The 19,039-nt window shown below is 49.0% G+C and overlaps 1 protein-coding gene across 1 annotated transcript in view; it reads left to right on the top strand.

The window, feature by feature from the left end:
• Positions 1–9,776, top strand: part of LOC307234358 (zinc finger protein 516-like) — a gene marked incomplete at its 5' end in the record, with an annotated part of 17,263 nt that extends 7,487 nt beyond the window's left edge. The window contains 3 exons of the mRNA XM_080006049.1: positions 1–462; positions 3,946–4,050; positions 9,441–9,776. The exon at positions 1–462 is cut by the window's left edge and continues 903 nt beyond it. Coding sequence (XP_079862175.1) covers positions 1–462; positions 3,946–4,050; positions 9,441–9,607 — 734 coding nt within the window. The 3' untranslated portion in view covers positions 9,608–9,776. The remainder of the gene's footprint in view (positions 463–3,945; positions 4,051–9,440) is intronic.
• Between the last annotated feature and the right edge of the window lie 9,263 nt (positions 9,777–19,039).

Below are 19,039 nucleotides of genomic sequence, written 5' to 3'. Positions count from 1 at the left end.
CCCCCGGCTCCAGCTCCACAGCGGGAGCCCGGCTGTCCGAGCACTACCTGCTGCCCCAGGAGGGCCTGGGCTTCATGCTGTCCAGCAAACACGGCCTGGGGGCCGAGTACAGCCGCCCCCGGACCTCCCCTCAGCTCTCCAAGGCCGTGTCCTCTCACCAGACCCTAGCCAGCTCCCACGGCCAGGGACGGGCCAACGCTGCAAGACCCAGTGCCATCAGTCACGGATCCTTAGTGGCACGCAGCTACAGGGTGTCTTCTCAGAACCCCCAGAACTCCTCCTCCTCTTCGGCCGCCTCCTCCCAGCCCTCAGGTTTCCACGGTGACGGGAAGCACGAAGCGGCAGTGGAGATGCCAGAGATGCCCGTCGATATCCTCAGCTTCCTCAAGAACTACAGCCCCCATGAGCTGGCCGCCCTTTACCACCGCTGGGGAGCCGCCAACGCCCTATTGGACCCCACTGGTAAGACACAGAGCGAGGCGTTTTTATTATTATTATTATTATTATTACTATTATTATTATTATTATTATTATTATGGTTTCTTTACAGCAAATACTATTTAGAATACAAATGTAACATTTGTTTTCAATGCAGTTTGCAGCTTGGTCTTCATGAATATATAAATAAATACATCCAAATAATAAATCTAAATTCTAAACAATTCACAATATATAGTATATATTGTATGTATTGTGAACATTTTTTAACCATAAAAATATATTTATATGGCTCCCTGAGGCTGCTATGTACACATACTATGTGCTTAGAGTAAAAAACGCACACACATACACACACAGACTCTGAAATCACAAATGCATGGGTCACAAACATTCTGTAGCACACAGTAGGGCTGGGCGATATGGCGTACAAGTGATAAATAAGTGATAATAAATAATTTTAATGTGCCCATTCAAAATGTACGACATTTTAACAAAATGTAAGCGATTCAGTCCTGTGTTCCACAATGGAGGATGAAACCGGTGGTAAAAGTGAGACACCAGGGAAAGACTCTTTGTGACTCGGTCGCACAGCCCTGAAGCCCTGCCCCCTGCTGGCTCGCTGTTCGCTGTTTATTGAAAGTTTATTAATATTACACGTGTCGTGTGTCCAAATTGCACACTGCATGTCCTTGGGTCCCAGTAATACATCCTCCATGTGCTCAGTAGATCGGATGAATGGTTGTCCAGATGATCGAAGGACATCGTAATCGAAGGGCATACAGACAGACAGACATACATACTGTCTGTGTGTGACACACAGACAGTATGTATGTCTGTGTGTCACACACAGACAGCGGTTCCTGCATATTGCGGACGCACACACACACACACACACACACACACACACACACACGTTTGCATGTTAGGAGAGTTATAGAGAAAGGGCTATATTTGCTATGTGTGTGTGTGTGTGTGTGTGTGTGTGTGTGTGTGTGTGTGTGTGTGTGTGTGTGTGTGTGTGTGTGTGTGTGTGTGTGTGTGTGTGTGTGTGTGTGTGTGTGTGTGTTTTCCCCTGAAAGACGTGAGAGAACCTTTGCTGTGCTCAGGTCTGTGAGGCATGCCTAGCGTCCAACTCCACTCTCCCAGAAAGCTGTCACAAAATGTTTAGGTCACGCTCCGCTCTGCCTGATGAGCCACTCACACACAGATGCGGAGAGGGTTTGTGTGTGTGTGTGTGTGTGGGGGGGGGGGTAAATAGAGAGAGAGAGAGAGAGAGCGACGGACAGGGTGGGCGAGAGAGAGAGAGAGAGAGAGAGCGGAAAGGGAAAGGTAGGACGGGAGGCAGGGAGGCAGATGAGACACAATAATTACCACCACCAGCTGCTTTGGAAATGGTCATTACCGAAACGGGCGCATTATTTTTTCCCGTTTCCGCGCCCGTTCTGCCTCCTCCTCCTCCTCCTCCCGGGGTCAAGTGGGGCTGTGCGGGGCCAGGGGTCAGAGACGGCGGGCCCCGAGCGCACGCGTGACATCGCTGTCACCCGTCTGGCCGCATATCGTCACGCTCCGCCGTAGCCCTTTGAGTCACATGCTATAAAGTGACCTTTTTTGAGCAACCAACGCTCTTCCCTCGCCGTTATGCGCGTCTGTGTGGGTTTCCGCGTGCGTGTGTGTGTGTGTGTGTGTGTGTGTGTGTGTGTGTGTGTGTGTGTGTGTGTGTGTGTGTGTGTGTGCGCGCGTGCTCGTGCGTGTGTGTGTGGCGGGCAGGAGCGTTTGCGCCTTTGTTTGTTTGCCTGGCTGGCTGACTCCCCAGCCCGGCTCCTGTCTTGTCTTTCATTAGTGCGTCAGTGAGAAGTGCTGGCGGCCGGCGGTGGATGTAGAGTATCCGGAGGCCAGCGCCGGACCTGCCAGAGACTCTCTCTGTCACCTCTGCTGCCCCCCCCCCCCCCCCCCCTCCCATCCTCCTCCCCTGTCCTCCTCCCTCGTCCCCCGTCCCCCGTCCTCCTGTCCGGTTGTCCTCACGCCGTAGCCCCGCAGCAGCGGCCGTCAGCGGGCGCTGCCCAGGTATATGCCAGGCTGCTGCTCGGGGAAGTGATGTGCAGAGGGTGATGGGGGAGGAGGGTGGGGAGGAGGGGAGGGAGAGCGATGCTTACTGCACAGACCCCCAGGGCTGTTATCTGCCAGCAGGAGAGGTCACCGGCGCGTGTGTGTGTGTGTGTGTGTGTGTGTGTGTGTGTGTGTGTGTGTATGTGTGTGTGACGTCGGATGGACCAACTGTCTTCAAATGGCTCGTCCTCCTGCTGTCTCTTTGCATCTCGCGTCAGTGGGAGACGCAGCCATGCACTTTTTTGTTTTCTCCCCTGGACCAAACACGAGCACAGACACACACACACACACACACACACACACACACACACACACACACACACACACACACACACACACACACACACACACACACACACACATATATATAAACACACACATGCCTGCACACACACCTGACATGTGACACACGGGCGGCAGAGCGGGCACATCACAGCCGGGGTGTTTTAATTGCCTGTAATTTATGCGGTGTGTGTGTGTGTGTGTGTGTGTGTGTGTGTGTGTACGCGCGTGTGTGTGCGCGCGGGTGTAGCCCGTGTGTGTGAGTCTGGCTGTCAGCTACTGAGATGATGCTGTGTGACAGCGGCAGGCCAGCCCCCGGAGCTAGCTGCTCATAATGACACATTAGACATACTAATGATGCCTGCGCTGGTCCACTCCTGACATCTACCTTTTCCCTGCTTTCCATGCTTTCCGCTCGCGGTTTTTGCAGTTTTTTCGCATCCCTAATTCTGATCTGACTCACCATCCCCCTCCATCCCCGCCGCCGTCCCCGCCCCCCAACGACCTTTTACAATCTTCGTGGCCGTCATTACAAACATTCCAAGCGGCAACCCAGGATGCCGTTCCTACCCCGAAGTGGCACTTTTTTTCCAATCTGCTTTTTTGCATTTCTTCGTTCCCAGTCGTCATCTTATATTCCAATTTGAAGTCCAGTCAATTGCTTTAAAGTTCCATCTGACATGATGATTTAAAGGATGGTTTCTGTATTTTTACATTTGATATCCATCTGGGTTAGGGACTATAATGCAAAAATAATTCTTGTTCCAGCGATCAAATCTCGGATGGTACCAATTTCAATGAATCAAGTGCGGTTGATTAAATAAGTTATTTAGCATATTGCATGAACCAATTTCCCACTCGGCTAAATATTAAACTACTTCATTATGAATAATAGTAATTACGTCTTTGCTTTACATCTTGATTGGGTGTTATTTGATCACTTAGTTTAGGAAACCAGATCATTAGTCTGATTGTTTAACCGCAACTTCTCATGCAACGGCATCATGTTTTCTCTTTCTCCTGTGTGTGTGTGTGTATGTGTGTGCCCTTGCACATGTGTGTGTGTGTCCGTGTGTGTGTCCGTGTGTGTGTGTCCGTGTGTGTCTGTGCGTGTAGGGATGCTGAGGTCCCTGATGAGGCAGGGTAGCTATGTTTGCCACGAATGCGGTAAGAGCTTCAGTCAGCCCAGCCACCTGCGTACTCACATGAGATCCCATACAGGTAAGCACACACACACATACACATACGCGCGCGCGCGCTCACACACACACACACACACACACACACGCACGTGTGCGCGCATAGATAAGACTAATATAAGTAGGCAGTTAAAATATGGGAAAACGTGAGGACTGGACAAAATGTCCTAGTTTTCTAAAAAGTCCACACAAGTATAGTAATACCAAGCTTAATACAAACACACGACCCACCTGTGCATGCACGCCATCACACACTCAACATTTTTTAATCCGATAGCAACAGATATGTATTTTTCTTATTTCCCATTACCATCTCGACAATATATTATCTCCAGTCTCCCATTAATCTCGTAGGTTTCCAGTTTTTTTCGTTTTTTTTTGCGGGGGGATAAATCAAAATAGAAAGATGTTTTTTTTTCCCGTTCACTTGAGTGTGACAGTGCGGCCCGCCAGCGCCGCTTCCCCGCCCTGGGCCGGGCAGCTGTCTCTATTTTTTATTTTATTAAATTTTTTTGAAAACTGGAATGTGATTTACCGGAGATACTGACCTGTGACAAATTGTATACATTATTAATCACGTGTCAATTAGAGGGAGGGGGCGGTGCATGCTAATGAAGCGTAGCGGAGACACCACACCAGCCATTTGCATGCATCCTCACGCCTGGCACCAAAACAGCCCCATTTAGACGCCCTGAGCCCATTTCCTGTCCCCCGTTTCCCCCCCTTTTTCCTGGTGTCCCCCATTCCTCAATTCTTCCACTTCCTCCCATTTTCTCCCCGCCCCACTCTGTTTCTCCCCTCTCCTCATCCCACCCCGCTTCTCCACCCAGTCCCGTCTCTGTTTTTGTGCTTTTCACTCCAGTCCGTCGCTCATTTTTTTTTCTCCTCGCTATTCTCTACTTTTCTTCCTTCTGCCTCCTCTCCTCCTTTCCTCTCTCCCCTCATCTTTCCTCTCCGGTTTTCCCCGGTTTTCTCCCCTCCCTCACCTCCTCCCCTCCCGCCTCCTTCCTTACCTCCTCCCCTCCTCTCCCCCTCCCCCCCCCCCTCTCCTCTGTGCTGTCATGTCCATCATCCATTCAGCAGTGATCACAGTAGACAGTCAGATAAGTAGCTTCTTTGCAAGGGTGTGAATGATATGTGGCACGGCCAGTCATTCTAAGTGACAGAGGCCAAGTGGTAAGTGATGCAGCTCCCTTCAGCCCTGTCGCACACACACACACACACACACGCGCGCGCGCGCACTTTCGCGTAGACTTGGTAAACACTAGTGGAGCCGTAATTGATGTTGTCACCGACGGTCGTCTTCAGCGCGGCCCGTGCTGGCACAGGGAAGGGCGGCCGCCCCAGGCCGGCCTTCATTAACATGCTTCACATTAAATCACCGACTCACCTCCAAACAGGTCTCTTCCTCATCATCACCATCATCATCATCATCGCCGTGGTGGTGGCCATCGTCACCACCGCCCCTCAATTCCATCACCACCACTTTCATCATCGGCACCACCAGTTGTGACGGGTGGTGCTCGGGTGTGTCGGATGAGAGAGAGAGAGAGAGAGAGAGAACGAGAGAGAGAGAGAGAGGGGGAGAGAGATAGATCTCCCCACCAAGCGCTTTAACCAACAACCCCCCCCCCTCCTCCTCCTCCTCCTCCTTCTCCACCCCACCCCTCTCCTCCTCCACCCCTCCACCCCCTCCACAGTTGGGTTTGATTTTAACGGACTCCACAGAGGCGCTGATGCACACGCCGCTGCCGCCGCTGCTGAGGCTCCTCCCAAACAAGTATGTCTCTTATAACTCCCACCACGGGCGCAGTCCTCACCCCCCTCACCCACACCACCACCACCCCCAAACCCCCAACACCACCCAACCCCAGATCGCCCCGACTTCAAACGCTTCTGCATGCCGCCCTCATTCTGTCCATCCGTGCCTGCGTTTGTGTCTTTTTGGTCACTTGCCCGTCATGACTGTTTTATTTGTTTGTTTGTTTGTTTGTTTGCTTTTGCACCATATCTACACTGCTTGTTTTTGTTTTGTCTTCACCGAAATGCCCACCCCTTATGAGAATAAAAACGTTTCAAAGAAATTTCATTCATTTTTCGTCAGTTCCACATTTTGAGAGCAGCATGGCAGTGAAGGATGGCGGGAGAGAGCGAGAGAGACAGAGAGAGAGAGAGAGAGAGAGAGAGAGAGAGAGAGAGAGAGAAGGAGGGGGTTTTGCGCGAGGAACCACAAGGAGTAAATCTGGTTTGCTTTGACATTTGGAGAGAGGGAGTCGGGACGGCGTGGCGTACCTCCGTCCTAATGAATCACGTGAGCGCGCCCTGTGCGTGAGTGATGCCGGCCGCCGTCCAATTAGACGTGACGTCGCCGCTGCTTTACGGTGACGGTAACCTTTACTATAATGTAGTGCACCGGAACCCCCCCCCCCCCCCCCCCCCCCCCACACACACACACACACACACACACACACACACACCCAAAACTTGTCACTTTTTTTATATATCTCCCCAACATCCCATCCCAACTTTCTTTTAGCTGCTTTTAGATCTGTGTGATTAATTATGACTTTTTTTAAAGGAGGGGTGGACTGGGTGGGGGGAGAGTAGTTTTTTCTCTCTTTCTCTCTCTCTCTCTCTCTCTCTCTCTCTCTCTCTCTCTCTCTCTCTCGTCCTTCTCTCTCATTCCCTTTCCTCCCTCCGTGTTGCGTTGTGATGATGTATGATAACAGCTATATTTCCCCGTTACTCCATCTTCAGGGAGAGGGGCGGGGAGACGAGGGCAGTGAGGGGGTTGGGGGGGTGGGGGGTGGGTGTGGGCAAAGAGAGTCATTTGTTGTGCCACTTTGATATTCCACCATTTATCAAAATGATAATTAGGTACAATTAAATGGCAATCTCATTTATTTTGTTCAGGTGCGTGTGCGAGTCGGTGTGTTTTGCGCACGCTTGTTTGTGGCGAGGTGTCGGTGCCATTGTAGGTCAGTCTAATTAAAAAAAGAGTCGAGTGTCACGAGAAACGCGCGCGTGTGTGTGTGTGTGTGTGTGTGTGTGTGTGTGTGTGTGTGTGTGTGTGTGTGTGGGACGAGGGGGGGGTCTGAAGGGAGGAAGAGCGGGGAGGTCGTGGGGGGGGGGTGCGGATTGAGAGAAGAGGAGGATTGTGGGAAAGTAGGACTGCTCGGGGATGCACGGCGCTCCTTTCCAGATGGCAGGCCTCCCTCTCCGAGGAAGCAATGAAAGAGGGAGGAGATCGTCTGATCGTCTGATCTGGGTCGGGTCAACAAGAGGAGAAGTTTCTTGTTTGCTTGTTGAAGTTTAGTGGGAGGAATTCCACCCAAAGACGCCCGCATTTCCTTTCCCGGCGCCGGATGAAACGGGACCGCCGGTGTCACCAGGTCGAGCAACCTTTTGTAGTCGCTGACGGGGGGAGGAATCCCTCATGTTGCCTGAGAGTGCCTTCGCTCTCCGGCGCATTCACGCCCTCCGTTAAGTTTGCTTTGGAGAGGGGTGATCGTTGACATTCAAACTAAGCGGCTATATTCATTGCACCAAGACTCCGTCCTTTTATTTTGCTAATTTAATGATGTGTAAAGCGCAATTGATATAGGAACGAGCGTGGAGAAAGTGTCAAAAAGAAGAAGTTAATCACCGTAAACACTGTTTCCAGGCGTTCTCTCTGTCTTTCTTGCTTTGTTCGGTTCAGTTTGGTTCAGTTCAGTTCAGATATCGGGGGGACAACGCAGCGGCGCACAGCGCATACCTGTTACCGGGGGGGTGGGAGGCCAGTCCCGGGGGAGCTGCAGCCGCCTCCTCCAGGGAGCAGAGACGCAGACTGGGGTCGGGCTTTCTCTGGGATCATTTCATGATTTGATCCTTTTATTTTTTTATTATTTTGCTATCCTTTGAATACGCCTTATTAAGCCATTGTTTTAACCGAACCTCTGCCCCGCAGCCGGCGAGACCCGGTGCTCTGTCCCAGGCCGCGTTTGCAAAGACTGCAAATTACTTCTAACTTCCTTTGGCTTGCCGGTTGCGTCCAGTTTAAAACCTTAATAATCCCATATAGGATTGCATATGGAATATATTGACAATCTCTTGTTGTTGGGCTGTGGGATAATTTGCCAGTAGGAAAATTTGGACATCGTCCAACCCTAGTCTGGGTCCGCCTCAGACAAATGAAAATGCGTTGACCAAACATGGACCCAAACACAGACCCAGCATGGACCCCAACACAGACCAAGCATGGGCCCAAACTCAGACCAAGCTAGGACCCAAACACAGACCCAGCATGGACCCAAACACAGACCCATTATGGACCCAAACACAGACCCAGCATGGACCCCAACACAGACCAAGCATGGACCCAACCACAGACCAAACATAAACTCAAACACACACAAAACAGGGACCCAAACACAGGAAAGATATCAAAGTACTGTGACAGCTAAAACTGTAGTTGAAGGCCAAACGTGGAGATGAAAATGACAGGAGAGCAAACGGTACATGTTTGATGAAGTGAAATGTCAACCCGATACTTGCTGAAGACAGGATCATAGTATGTATCCATTAACAAACTGGATCAAACCTTTAACAATGACACTTTTCCGTATTAATTTGGACCAGAGAAACCAAGCTATAGTTGTGATTGGATAATTAACTGGGTCCAATCATCACTATAACCACCACTATCAAAACAATTCCCTCCCTCTCTCACCAAGGGCAAGTAGTCAACCCTATGAGTAGGATCCATGTGGAAGCCATGGTGATTTGAGTTTAGTTCTTTGAAAAGTGCACGTTGCAGGGTTACCAAAAGAACATAATGCATTTAGTTATTAGTCAATATTAAATATCTTTGGATTATCTTTGGATGAGACTTTTTTTTTTCTCCAAAAAAAGGAACATTACTTCAATTATTATCTATCCTTCTGTATTTTATTTTATTTTTTATCAATTTGACAGATTCATTTAAAACACCTCTTAGACTTTCCCGAGGACTCATTTTCTACAGTCTAAAACTCCCTAAAAAAGCTGAAATCCTGTGTGACCGATGCATGGATCTCTTGTGTCACTGGTGGAAATTGACCGACGCGACTTCTGTGGCGACCGCTGCTCGGCTTTACAGGAGGGTCGGGAACAATGGCCGCCGCTCGTCTCTGCTTGTGCGCGTTTCCGCTTCCATTTCTTCTGCGGTTTGCTTTGGCCTCGGCGAGTCTCAGCCTCTGTTGGCGTCGCCGTGTTTGTTACTCCGCCCTGTTAAATCCACCCCATCCCCCCCAAAGGGAGCGTTCTGTCCTCTGAGCCCCTGATAAAACCCAGTGTGACATTTCCTACGTTCCGTACCGAACCCATTAACATTTTTCTGTGTGTGTGTGTGTGTGTGTGTGTGTGTGTGTGTGTGTGTGTGTGTTCCTCCAGGCGAGAGACCGTTCTGCTGCCACCTCTGCCCGTACCGAGCATCTCAGAAAGGGAACCTAAAGACCCACGTCCAGAGCGTCCACCACATGCCTTTTGACAACGGCCAGTACCCCGAGAGCGCCAAGCCGGGGAGACGCCCACCCACCCCACATGAACTACGGCCATAACCGACTGAGTAACCACCAGGTCAACGGCGCACTCTGGATTTGAAAACCCGGCCTGGCACTTTAAATTGGCGATCATGTAACCCAAAACCCAACGTAAACCCAAAACCCAGAACCCGACCCAAAAGACGACAACAACACCTTTAACCATCAGTGAAGAAACCTACTCTGACCAGCGAGGGGGGTCCTCATATTTTCTGGATGATTGTTTACAAAAAAAAAAAAAAAGAAGAGAAATCCATGGAAAAGGTCAATTTTGGACAAATAAAAGATGAAGGATTGTCTAATGACTGATAGTTTTTTAATTCAAGGACTGCGGCGAGGCCGAGACCCCCACCCGACCGGGAAGACGCTTTTCACTCTGTCGAGCTTCGGTAGATTTTTCAGTTTGTGGCATTCACTCAGGACCCCCCCCCCCCCCAAAAAAAAACCTCACATCCTCTGTCGTTCATTCTGTCGCATACTTTGGCACTCCCCAGGCGCACATCCTCAATAAGATGGGAATTAAGACATGGATGGGTGTGTGTGTGTGTGTGTGTGCGTGCGTGCGTGAGCGTGTGTTCTTTAATGTCCACTCTTTCTTCGTCTGAGGCTATGGAACTCCCCATTAACAGAGAGGGAGAGGTTGAGGAGCATTTGGGCGGGCGGGAGGGGTGTCTTAGGGAGAGCGATAGAGAGAGGGGGGGGGGGGGTTGTTTGAGAGCAAGGGAAGGTAGGGAGGTAACGGCGGCGGGAGAGAGGCGGTGCCGACGAAGGTGCTTTGTCTTTTTACCCGCCCGCCGCCACCCCCCCCAAAAAAAGAAATCACACGCTCCGTCGTTGATTCTGTTGTGTGCTTTGGCGCTCCCCGGGTGCACATCAATAAGATGTAAATTAAGACATGGATGTGCTTGTGTGTGTGTGTGTGTGTTTGCGTGTTCTTTCCTCAAAGTGGAGCATCCACTCCTTATTGTCTGAGGCTATGGAACTCACCATTTAGAGAGAGAGAGAGAGAGAGCGAGAGAGAGAGAGAGAGGTTGAGAAGCATTTGGGCGGGCGGGAGGAGTGTTTTTGGGAGCGAGAGAGAGGGAAATGGCGGCGGGAAGCGAGGCGGTGCCGACGAGCCTTGCTTTTTATTTTTTGTAGCGACCGGTAGACATGAGCGTGAAGTTTTTAACGGCCGCCTGTCTGAACGGAACGGGGCAGGGTGGGGGTGGGGCGCTTTTAACTTCTGTGATGTTTGGGAACGAGGGGAGTGGGCGTTAGAAGCGTTTATCCGTCAGAAAGTCGCCTCTGTCGATGATAAGAAAATAAAGGGGGAGGGAGTGTGCTGTACGTGTGGCGCTAGTACCGATAAGGAGGTGTCTTTTTTTAATGTCTAATGGTGATTTGAAGCTTATTCCTGGGAGGATAGAGGGAGCGAGAGAGCGAGAGAGAGATGGCTGAGCGGCAGAAGGTCAGGAGGTCGGGCTTCAGGAGGTTTTTAGTTCAGGGATATTATAGAGCGAGATAGAGTTGTCGTTATTGAAGCCTTCTTGTGTGTGTGTGTGTGTGTGTGTGTGTGTGTGTGTGTGTGTGTGTGTGTGTGTGTGTGTGAGTGCGCGCATTCTGCTTAACCTGTCTGGGAGGTCATCGGACCCCCATGTGATCCAGCCTAGATGCTTTGTAAACTACTAGCCTACCTCCTTAGCGATGGAAACTTTTCTTCTGCTACTGGGAATCCTCCTTCACTCCTTCATGTGAAAAAAAGAGTGTTATCTCTTTCGCCCCCCCCCCCCCCCCCCCCCTCCATCGACAAAAAAAAGGAAAAATAAAGTTAAGTATGTTAAATCTAAAGACCTTGGATTCTAACTGTCTGCGTTGCTGCAAAAAAAAAAAATAATAATACAAAACGGAAACCGAAGAGTCGGAAAGAGGGTTTTTTTTTGTTTTGACCCACGCTTTTATTTTAAAACCAAAAGCGATGGAAAAGACGTCGGAGCTCAGAGAACTTTACTTCCCGCATATTGTGAGATCTCAAAATTTTTTTTTTTTTTGTTTGTTTTTTTAAACCACACGCGATAAAAGTGGGTTTACGAAAACCCAATGAACTCTTTGTCAAGGTGTGCTCTTAATACGACCTTACACACACACATGCGCGTGTACAGAATATTGAAGGTGTGAGTAGTGAGAAATACTTGAAAAACGAAAAATACTTTAGCCTATAAGGATATAGTGTACTAGTAGTACTAATACCGACGTTGTACAGAATTCCCTTTAAAAAAAAAATTAACTCCTTGTTTATGAATTTGTACTCCAAAGTGTATCTTAGAAAGAAAAGAAAAGTGGCGAGTGTGTGTGTGTGCGTGTGTGCGTGTGTGCGTGTGTAAAAAACGAAGTGTAACGTGTGTGTTCCACTCTGTACCAAACCCTTTATACACAGCGTTAGAAACCAAATGGCATCACTAGTGCTGCTTAGATGATCTCGCCGCGTTAACACTTCTCTCCTCGTTTTTAAACTAAGATTTCTGTGTGAACGTCTTATTAACAAACAGCTCAGCCAGCTCACTCTGTTGATCCTTCAAAATAAGAGTCCTTAGGTTTTCCTTTCGCGTTTTTATTTCATTTAATTTTTTTTTTCTAACCATGTTTTCATATGATTTGTTCTGTGTTATTTTGGGGACATCCTGCGGTGCAAACGTATTTTTATTAGCCATCCAGCGTCCTAGGTACAGCTTCTATTTTCATACAGGTGTATAAGTGCATTTTTTTTTGTCCTTCGCTAAAATACATTTATTCGGTAAATAGTCGTGGTCGCCACCACCCAGAGAAGCTGGCGGGTGAGACATTTGCAATGACGCCGCCTAAGTTGTATGATTTCTTTAGTCTGTCGGCTTTTTATTCGTCACAAACTTTGTGGTTGATTTACATTTAGGAGACGGTCATTATTTTTTTTCTTCTAATTTTAAACAAATGTATTTGGTTGATCTCTGTATTTATTTTCACTTCCAGATGATGAGAGGACAAGGCTTGACGGGTGTGTTCTGTTTTGGATTTTTTCCCCCAGGTTTCGTTTGTCGGTTTGTTTTGTTTTTGTTTCGTTCGTCTGTTTGTTTGGGTTTTTGTTGACAAAACGTGTCGTTTCCAAGCCAGCAAGCGGGATGTGAACGCTCTACCTCGTCTGAGCCATTCTCAGTTATGTTACACACTTTATTTTATTTTTTTTTATTTTTTTTTTTTTTTCCAGTCAATGATTTCAACAAGCCCTGATGTCATGCCCAACAATAAAGACACACGAGAAAATAGCCGCCTGCTGACTCCCATTAAATCCGTGAAAGCGTTATTGTCCCCAAGGGAAAATTGATGGTGTTGTTTTGAATTGACTTTGACCATTGAACATAGAAAACCAGCAGAGGTGGAGAGTTACAGAGTAAAAGTACTCTGTTATGGTACTTAAATTAATAAATAAAAAATGAGACTTACTTTAACTCTACAACAATAAGAAAATATACTTTTTACTCTATTTACTTTTGCCGCTATTTAAAATTGCTTATTAGTTATTATTATTATTATTATTAATTATTCAAGTGTCCGAAATTGTTATCAGGATCTGGAGGAGCATCATCTACAGAAAAAAAGGTGCGGTGGCAATGACATATTATACATTATTTCAGAATCAAATACAATATATACAGTATATATAAAAAAAATCGGAATGTATTAATATATGTAATTTATTACTATGTGAGATCATTTCGCTGAATTTCCACAGGGAGGTTGGAAATTGACGAAGGTGACGCCCAGGTCAAAAAATAAAGGCGCTGATTTATTTACTGTAAATTGAAAAAAAAAAACAGGTGTGCTTTTCTATTTTACTGCTACTGCTACTTTCGTCTCCAGAACAAACGGTACAGATGGTACTTCACAGCCCTGTTAGAGGCTCCGTTACGTCAGGACACTGGAGACGACGAGTACTTTGCCCCCGAGTCATCCTGTGCCTGGGTTATTTCTCATTTGACTTCAGGAAAAGCTCTGAAAAGCAGGTGACGCAGCCTCTGATGGAAGGACCAGGTTGGAACAAACCTCACGGTGGGGCGGCGCCGGTGGTGTGGGTGGTGTGGGGTGGGGTGGGGTGGGGTTTGTTGGCTTTCGTCACCATCGCCCACTGGCCCGCCGCCTTTTTTTTTCCCCCTCTCTCTGCGCCGTCTCATCTCCTCTCGTTTCGTCCCGTCGGCCTCAGCCGCTCCGGAGACGGAGTGACGGCTGAGTGGCAGGTTCCCTCCAAGAGACATCGGCGCGTGACGCGAATGCCAGGCGGGGCCCGGGGCCAGAGAGAAAGACTACAGCTGCCCGTCACTTCCCCTCCGCTCGTCAGCCCCCCCCTCCTCTCCCCCGAGCTGGCTGCGAGAAAAGGCAACCTGTTCCCTGACATCTTTCCCTCCTGTCACACCGACAGTGACAGAGGGAAGGCGTAGGCACTCAAAACATCAGGCTGACTTGCGTTTTTGACGGATCGCTCCGGCAAGAAATACCCTGTGCCTTTGTATTTATTTTGTCGTCGTCTTTTGCCAAAGACGACGAGGTAAGTCTCACAGCAACGTTTTCTTTTTTTACGGGAATGGGCCTTTCGTCTTCATTTTTTCCGGTCGTTTGGCGGCGGATCCGTGCTTGCTGGACCAGATGGCATTGGGGTTTCCACGGTCCTCTCCCTCCCCTGGATCCATGCCGCCCCGGCCATGGCTCTGGTCCGACCGACTGTGTCAAAGGGCGCAATCTGTATCTGCCGCCGGGGAGCACTATCCCATCTAATGGCCGCTAAGGCACCGTCCATTCCGGGGGCGGAGGGCCACGCCCCGCACCAAACGACTGGATGATCCCCTGATGATGGCGTTTAGGGCGATTCCTGGGCCCTTGTCGCGTGTTCGTCGGTGAGGTGCGAGCGGAGGGGTACATACACAGAATATTTATATAAATATATATATGAATAAATATATAAGTATATCGGCGGTGAGCTCCGGAGTCCCACTCCCAGTTTTTCAGGCAAAAGGCCAAACACATTTACAACACTTCAAGTGTCTGCGACATGAGAGCGCCCCTCTCCACTCGGAAATATGCAAATATTGCACTAATCAAAGGGTTCTGGAATCGCAAAATGCCACGGAAAAGGTTATGACCCGGAGCCTGTGCTAATGGGGGGGTGGAGGGCTGGGTGGATGCGGAGGCTGGTTGGCAGGGAGATGGGGGGCGGGGGGGGGGGCGATGGTGGAGGGGTGGAGGAGTGACAGCTACCACAGGCGCTTCTCCTGCCTGAGGAGGACCTTCACACGCTGACCTCCGCCTCCTGCACTCGGTGCGCTCTGACAGTAATGAATAGGAAGGGGCTGTTTATGCATATGAAATGTTATTTACTCTCTCCCGCAGCCTCTGAGAGGAAGGGGAGAGAGAGAGAGAGAGAGAGAGAGAGAAGAGAAAAGCAGGATATTAACCAAAGACCACAAGTTGCCATTAAATCAAAGCAGACAAGTATGCAGAAGGCCTCAGCGGAACACGGGGGTTAATTTGACTATCGCACTGAATTACATGACACGGCGGCGTGCTCTGGCTTAACAGCTTTTTAAATGTTTCATTGTTCGACACAGAGGTTTTTCACGTCCACCACCACCGGGCAGGTGGTTTCAGGTGTTCCCCCGCGTTGCAAACATTCAAAAGGTTGAGTGAATAAAGAGAATTAAAGATGTGTTCTTGAGGCTTTTAAATGTAAAAAATATCCCCTTTTTGGTTGCATTTATTGCCACATATATGAAAGAGAAGCTGTTTAACCATAGAGCTATTTACAATAGCGTGCATTACATTTTTGCAATTGTAGTTTTTGCAATAGCTTTCATTTTTGCAATTTTATCTGTTGAAAAAATGTATAATTTTGTTGTAATTTTTATTTTTGCAACAATTACATTTTTTTCCTTTACATTTTATTTTTGCAATACCATTTTTTTCCAATAATTAAAAAAATGTGCAACAATTTTAATCCGTGCAATACTGCATTTCCCTCCATAGATTTGTCCATATTTGAAAGCACTCGTATTGCCGACAACATTCCACTAAGCATGACGAGCCTTTAGGACAAGATGTTACAATGAAGAAAAAGTAGAAAAGCTCTTGGAGATTCCAACTTAAATGTATTTATCCAGAAGATTATTGAGTTCAGCCATCTTTCTTTCACATTGGGTGACAGATTGTGGGGGAGATGTAAAGGCGCACACACACACATACGCACACACACACACACACACACACATGAACACACACACACGCACACACACACACGCACGCACACACGCACTCCAGTCGTGTAAAAAAAAAAAATGTAAGCGGGATTAATTCGTTGCACGTTGACATGATTGGTCTTAAATAGCACAAACCTTAAAGCCGGGGAGGCGGGGAGGAGGAGAGGAGGAAGCCTGAGCGGAATAATTTGAGCGGGTGACGTTTGACGGCGAGCTCCAGGAAATAACCTTGGAAGACGAACAATGAGGTGGGGTGGGGGGATCTATTTTCCCCTCTTCCTTTCTTTCTTTCCTCCTTTCTTTCTTTTCTTTCCCTTTTGGGGCGTCGTCACCGCCCGGGTTCTACGGGCTCCGCTTCGCTCTCCGTCATGCACACTTATGAGAATTAAGTTGGATCTTACGTATGCAAATGAGGAGCCCTGCGCACGGTCCCAGGACAGAGCGTGACATTTAACATCCCCTTCGCTTAATAGTGCTTAATGGCTAAAAAAAAGTGATTAGAATTAACATTAATGACATTTCATATGTCTTCCCACCCCTCCTCACATTCATTACACTCCTCTTCCTCCCCTCTTCCTCCCCTCCGCCGCCGATACTTAACCGGCTAATTCCGCCGGCCGCTCTTAAACAGCTTAAATTTGGTGTCACCGTTTCATTGTCGCAATCTATCAGTCACCATCCTTTTCCTCTTCTTCTTCTTCTTCTTCTTTTCCCATTTCTTCTCCTGCACAACAAGAGAAGGAGGAGAGGACAGGAATTAGGGAAAGGCAGTGACGGACGCACACAGAGGGGATTGTGCAAAAGTGCAAAAGCCTCGAAAAGTTGGAGTATCTACTCTGCCGGTCGCCCGCTCCACGACAATTGACACCGTCGTCAGAGGAGATTAAGAAGTGTTGGATGGGGCGTCTCCCCATCTCTCCCTCTCTCTCTCTCACTCTCTCTCTCTCTCTCTCTCTCTCGGCCCTGTCTCCATTCTCTCTTTTTTTTAAACAAATGCTGTCGGGTGGTCTTCATCACTACCTCCTCCTCCTCCTCTTCCAGTAACGACAATCACAAAGGGTAACAAGCAGAGAGGAACCACTGGCATGTGACTCTCTCTCTCTCTCTCTCTCTCTCTCTCTCTCTCTCTCTCTCTCTCTCTCTCTCCCCTCCTCAGATCTGTAAGCCCACATGAGAGATTATTCCTTGCGAGGAAACTAAAGCTAATCGTCGTGTCGGGATGGAGCCGGCGCCGAGACATTTCCTGCAGCGGCTCTCTCTCCGTCTTTGTTTCGAGGCCCGTTTGGTCCGTCGCTCCGTCTCTGGCTGTGAGGAGAGGGTGTAAAGTGGGGAGGACCGGGGGGAGGACCGGGGGGAGGACCGGGGGGAGGACCGGGGGGAGGACCGGGGGGAGGACCGGGGGAGGTTGCACATCACATCTCCGTCCTCTCGTTCCCTCTAATCGCTCTCACTGGTCAGTCTCCCGAGCGGAAGGCGGTGCAGGAGGCGGAAGGCCTGGCACTGGGAAGGGGGTCTGTGGACAGCAGGGGAAGGGACTGGATGACTACGGATGGCTGGATAGCTGTATGGCTTTATGGCTGGATGGCTGGATGGCTGTATGGCTGTATGGCTGGATGGCTGGATGGCTGTATGGCTGTATGGCTGGATGGCTGGAAGGCTGGATGGATGGATGGCTACAACCGGTCCAAGGGAGAAGAGGGAAGGGGCGGTGAAACCGGCCCTGAGGTTGGGAGGTATGTACTGGCTGGACATGAGGGTGTGGGTTGGCTGCAGGGAGGTTAAAAGAGTAGAACGGGGTGAGAAGAGACCGTGGTAGGGTGGAGGGCAGGGATTGAGGGGGCAACGGCGATGAAGTGTTTGTGGTGAAGGAGGTGTTAGGGCGGGTGTCGGCCGCTGACGGACAGGCCAATCTCCCGTGTGGACGCGCTCAAGACGGACACGTCAGTCGTCCCCGGAGCAGATGAATGTTGTATCGGTAAAGTGTCGCTGCCAATGGCGCTAAGTCGGCGGAGCTCGGGACTGGGACCTGTCATTTTCTACAGCGCTCCCGGCTATTGGCACAATGGCGAAGAACCGAGCCACTCAGGGGCGGGGTTTAGGAGAGAGACACACACACACACACACACACACACACACATACACACACACACACACACACACACCAAGGTTTAACACCAATGTAGACAGATGCCTAAGTGTATCTCCATATCTCCAATGACAGAGAAAGAGATACATAGATAGATAGACAGACATAGATAGACGGAGATAGATAGATAGATAGATAGACAGACAGACAGACAGACAGACAGACAGATAGATAGATAGATAGATAGATAGATAGATAGACAGACAGACAGACAGAGACAGACAGCCAGACAGACAGACAGACCGACAGATAGATAGATAACAAGAGAAAATTTGGACCTGGATCGACGCTCCACACTCTCACCTCAATCATGGCTTTATGGGGCCACAAGGATGGAACGGTGCCTGGGTCAGTGATTACCGTTCAATTTAGCACATTTAATTTACTGCGTTTAAGGTCAATACGAGCCGGTGCAGTGAGTGAAAATTATGGATCCAATTTCCAGCCTCTCGTCTTGACTTAAAAAACACATTAAGATCGTCACGAGCCGCGAGCGGCCGCGACCGCGTTCCGGAGACATGGCCGAGCGCCGGGTTTGATGCCGCGTTCACCGGGTCAAGATGAAAACACATGCACCCAATGAGTGCGTCAACACGACCTCCGTGCTGCAGCCCCGCTAGATAAATATGTACAAGAGCAGTCAAGCTCCATTGTCGTTTATAAAAAAAATAAAAAAATACATCTATATTTAGTCAGACAGGCAGCTGCAGAAGTTTCAGCACATAAATGCTAAGTAGCCCCAGCAGGAGTCAATCAGGAAGGAGAGAAGGGCTCTTCACTCTTTAATGTATTCTCCAGAAGCCTCGAGGCCCCCAAAAATACAGCACGTCTTTACCATTTGACGTACACACACACACACACACACACACACACACACACACACACACACACACACACACACACACACACAGATATCTGACGGCAGTCAGCCTCTGAAGGAACGCTGCTAATGGGGCTGATTTTAATGAGCCAGGAAGAAGAGAGTGACCCTTGGAAGGTGAACATCTCTATCTCCCTCTCTGTGTTTCACTGTGGATGTGGATGCGC

This window comes from Zeus faber, assembly GCF_960531495.2.
Source record: "Zeus faber genome assembly, chromosome: 8".
NCBI classification, from domain to species: domain Eukaryota; kingdom Metazoa; phylum Chordata; class Actinopteri; order Zeiformes; family Zeidae; genus Zeus; species Zeus faber.
This window is presented reverse-complemented; position numbering and strand designations above follow the sequence as displayed.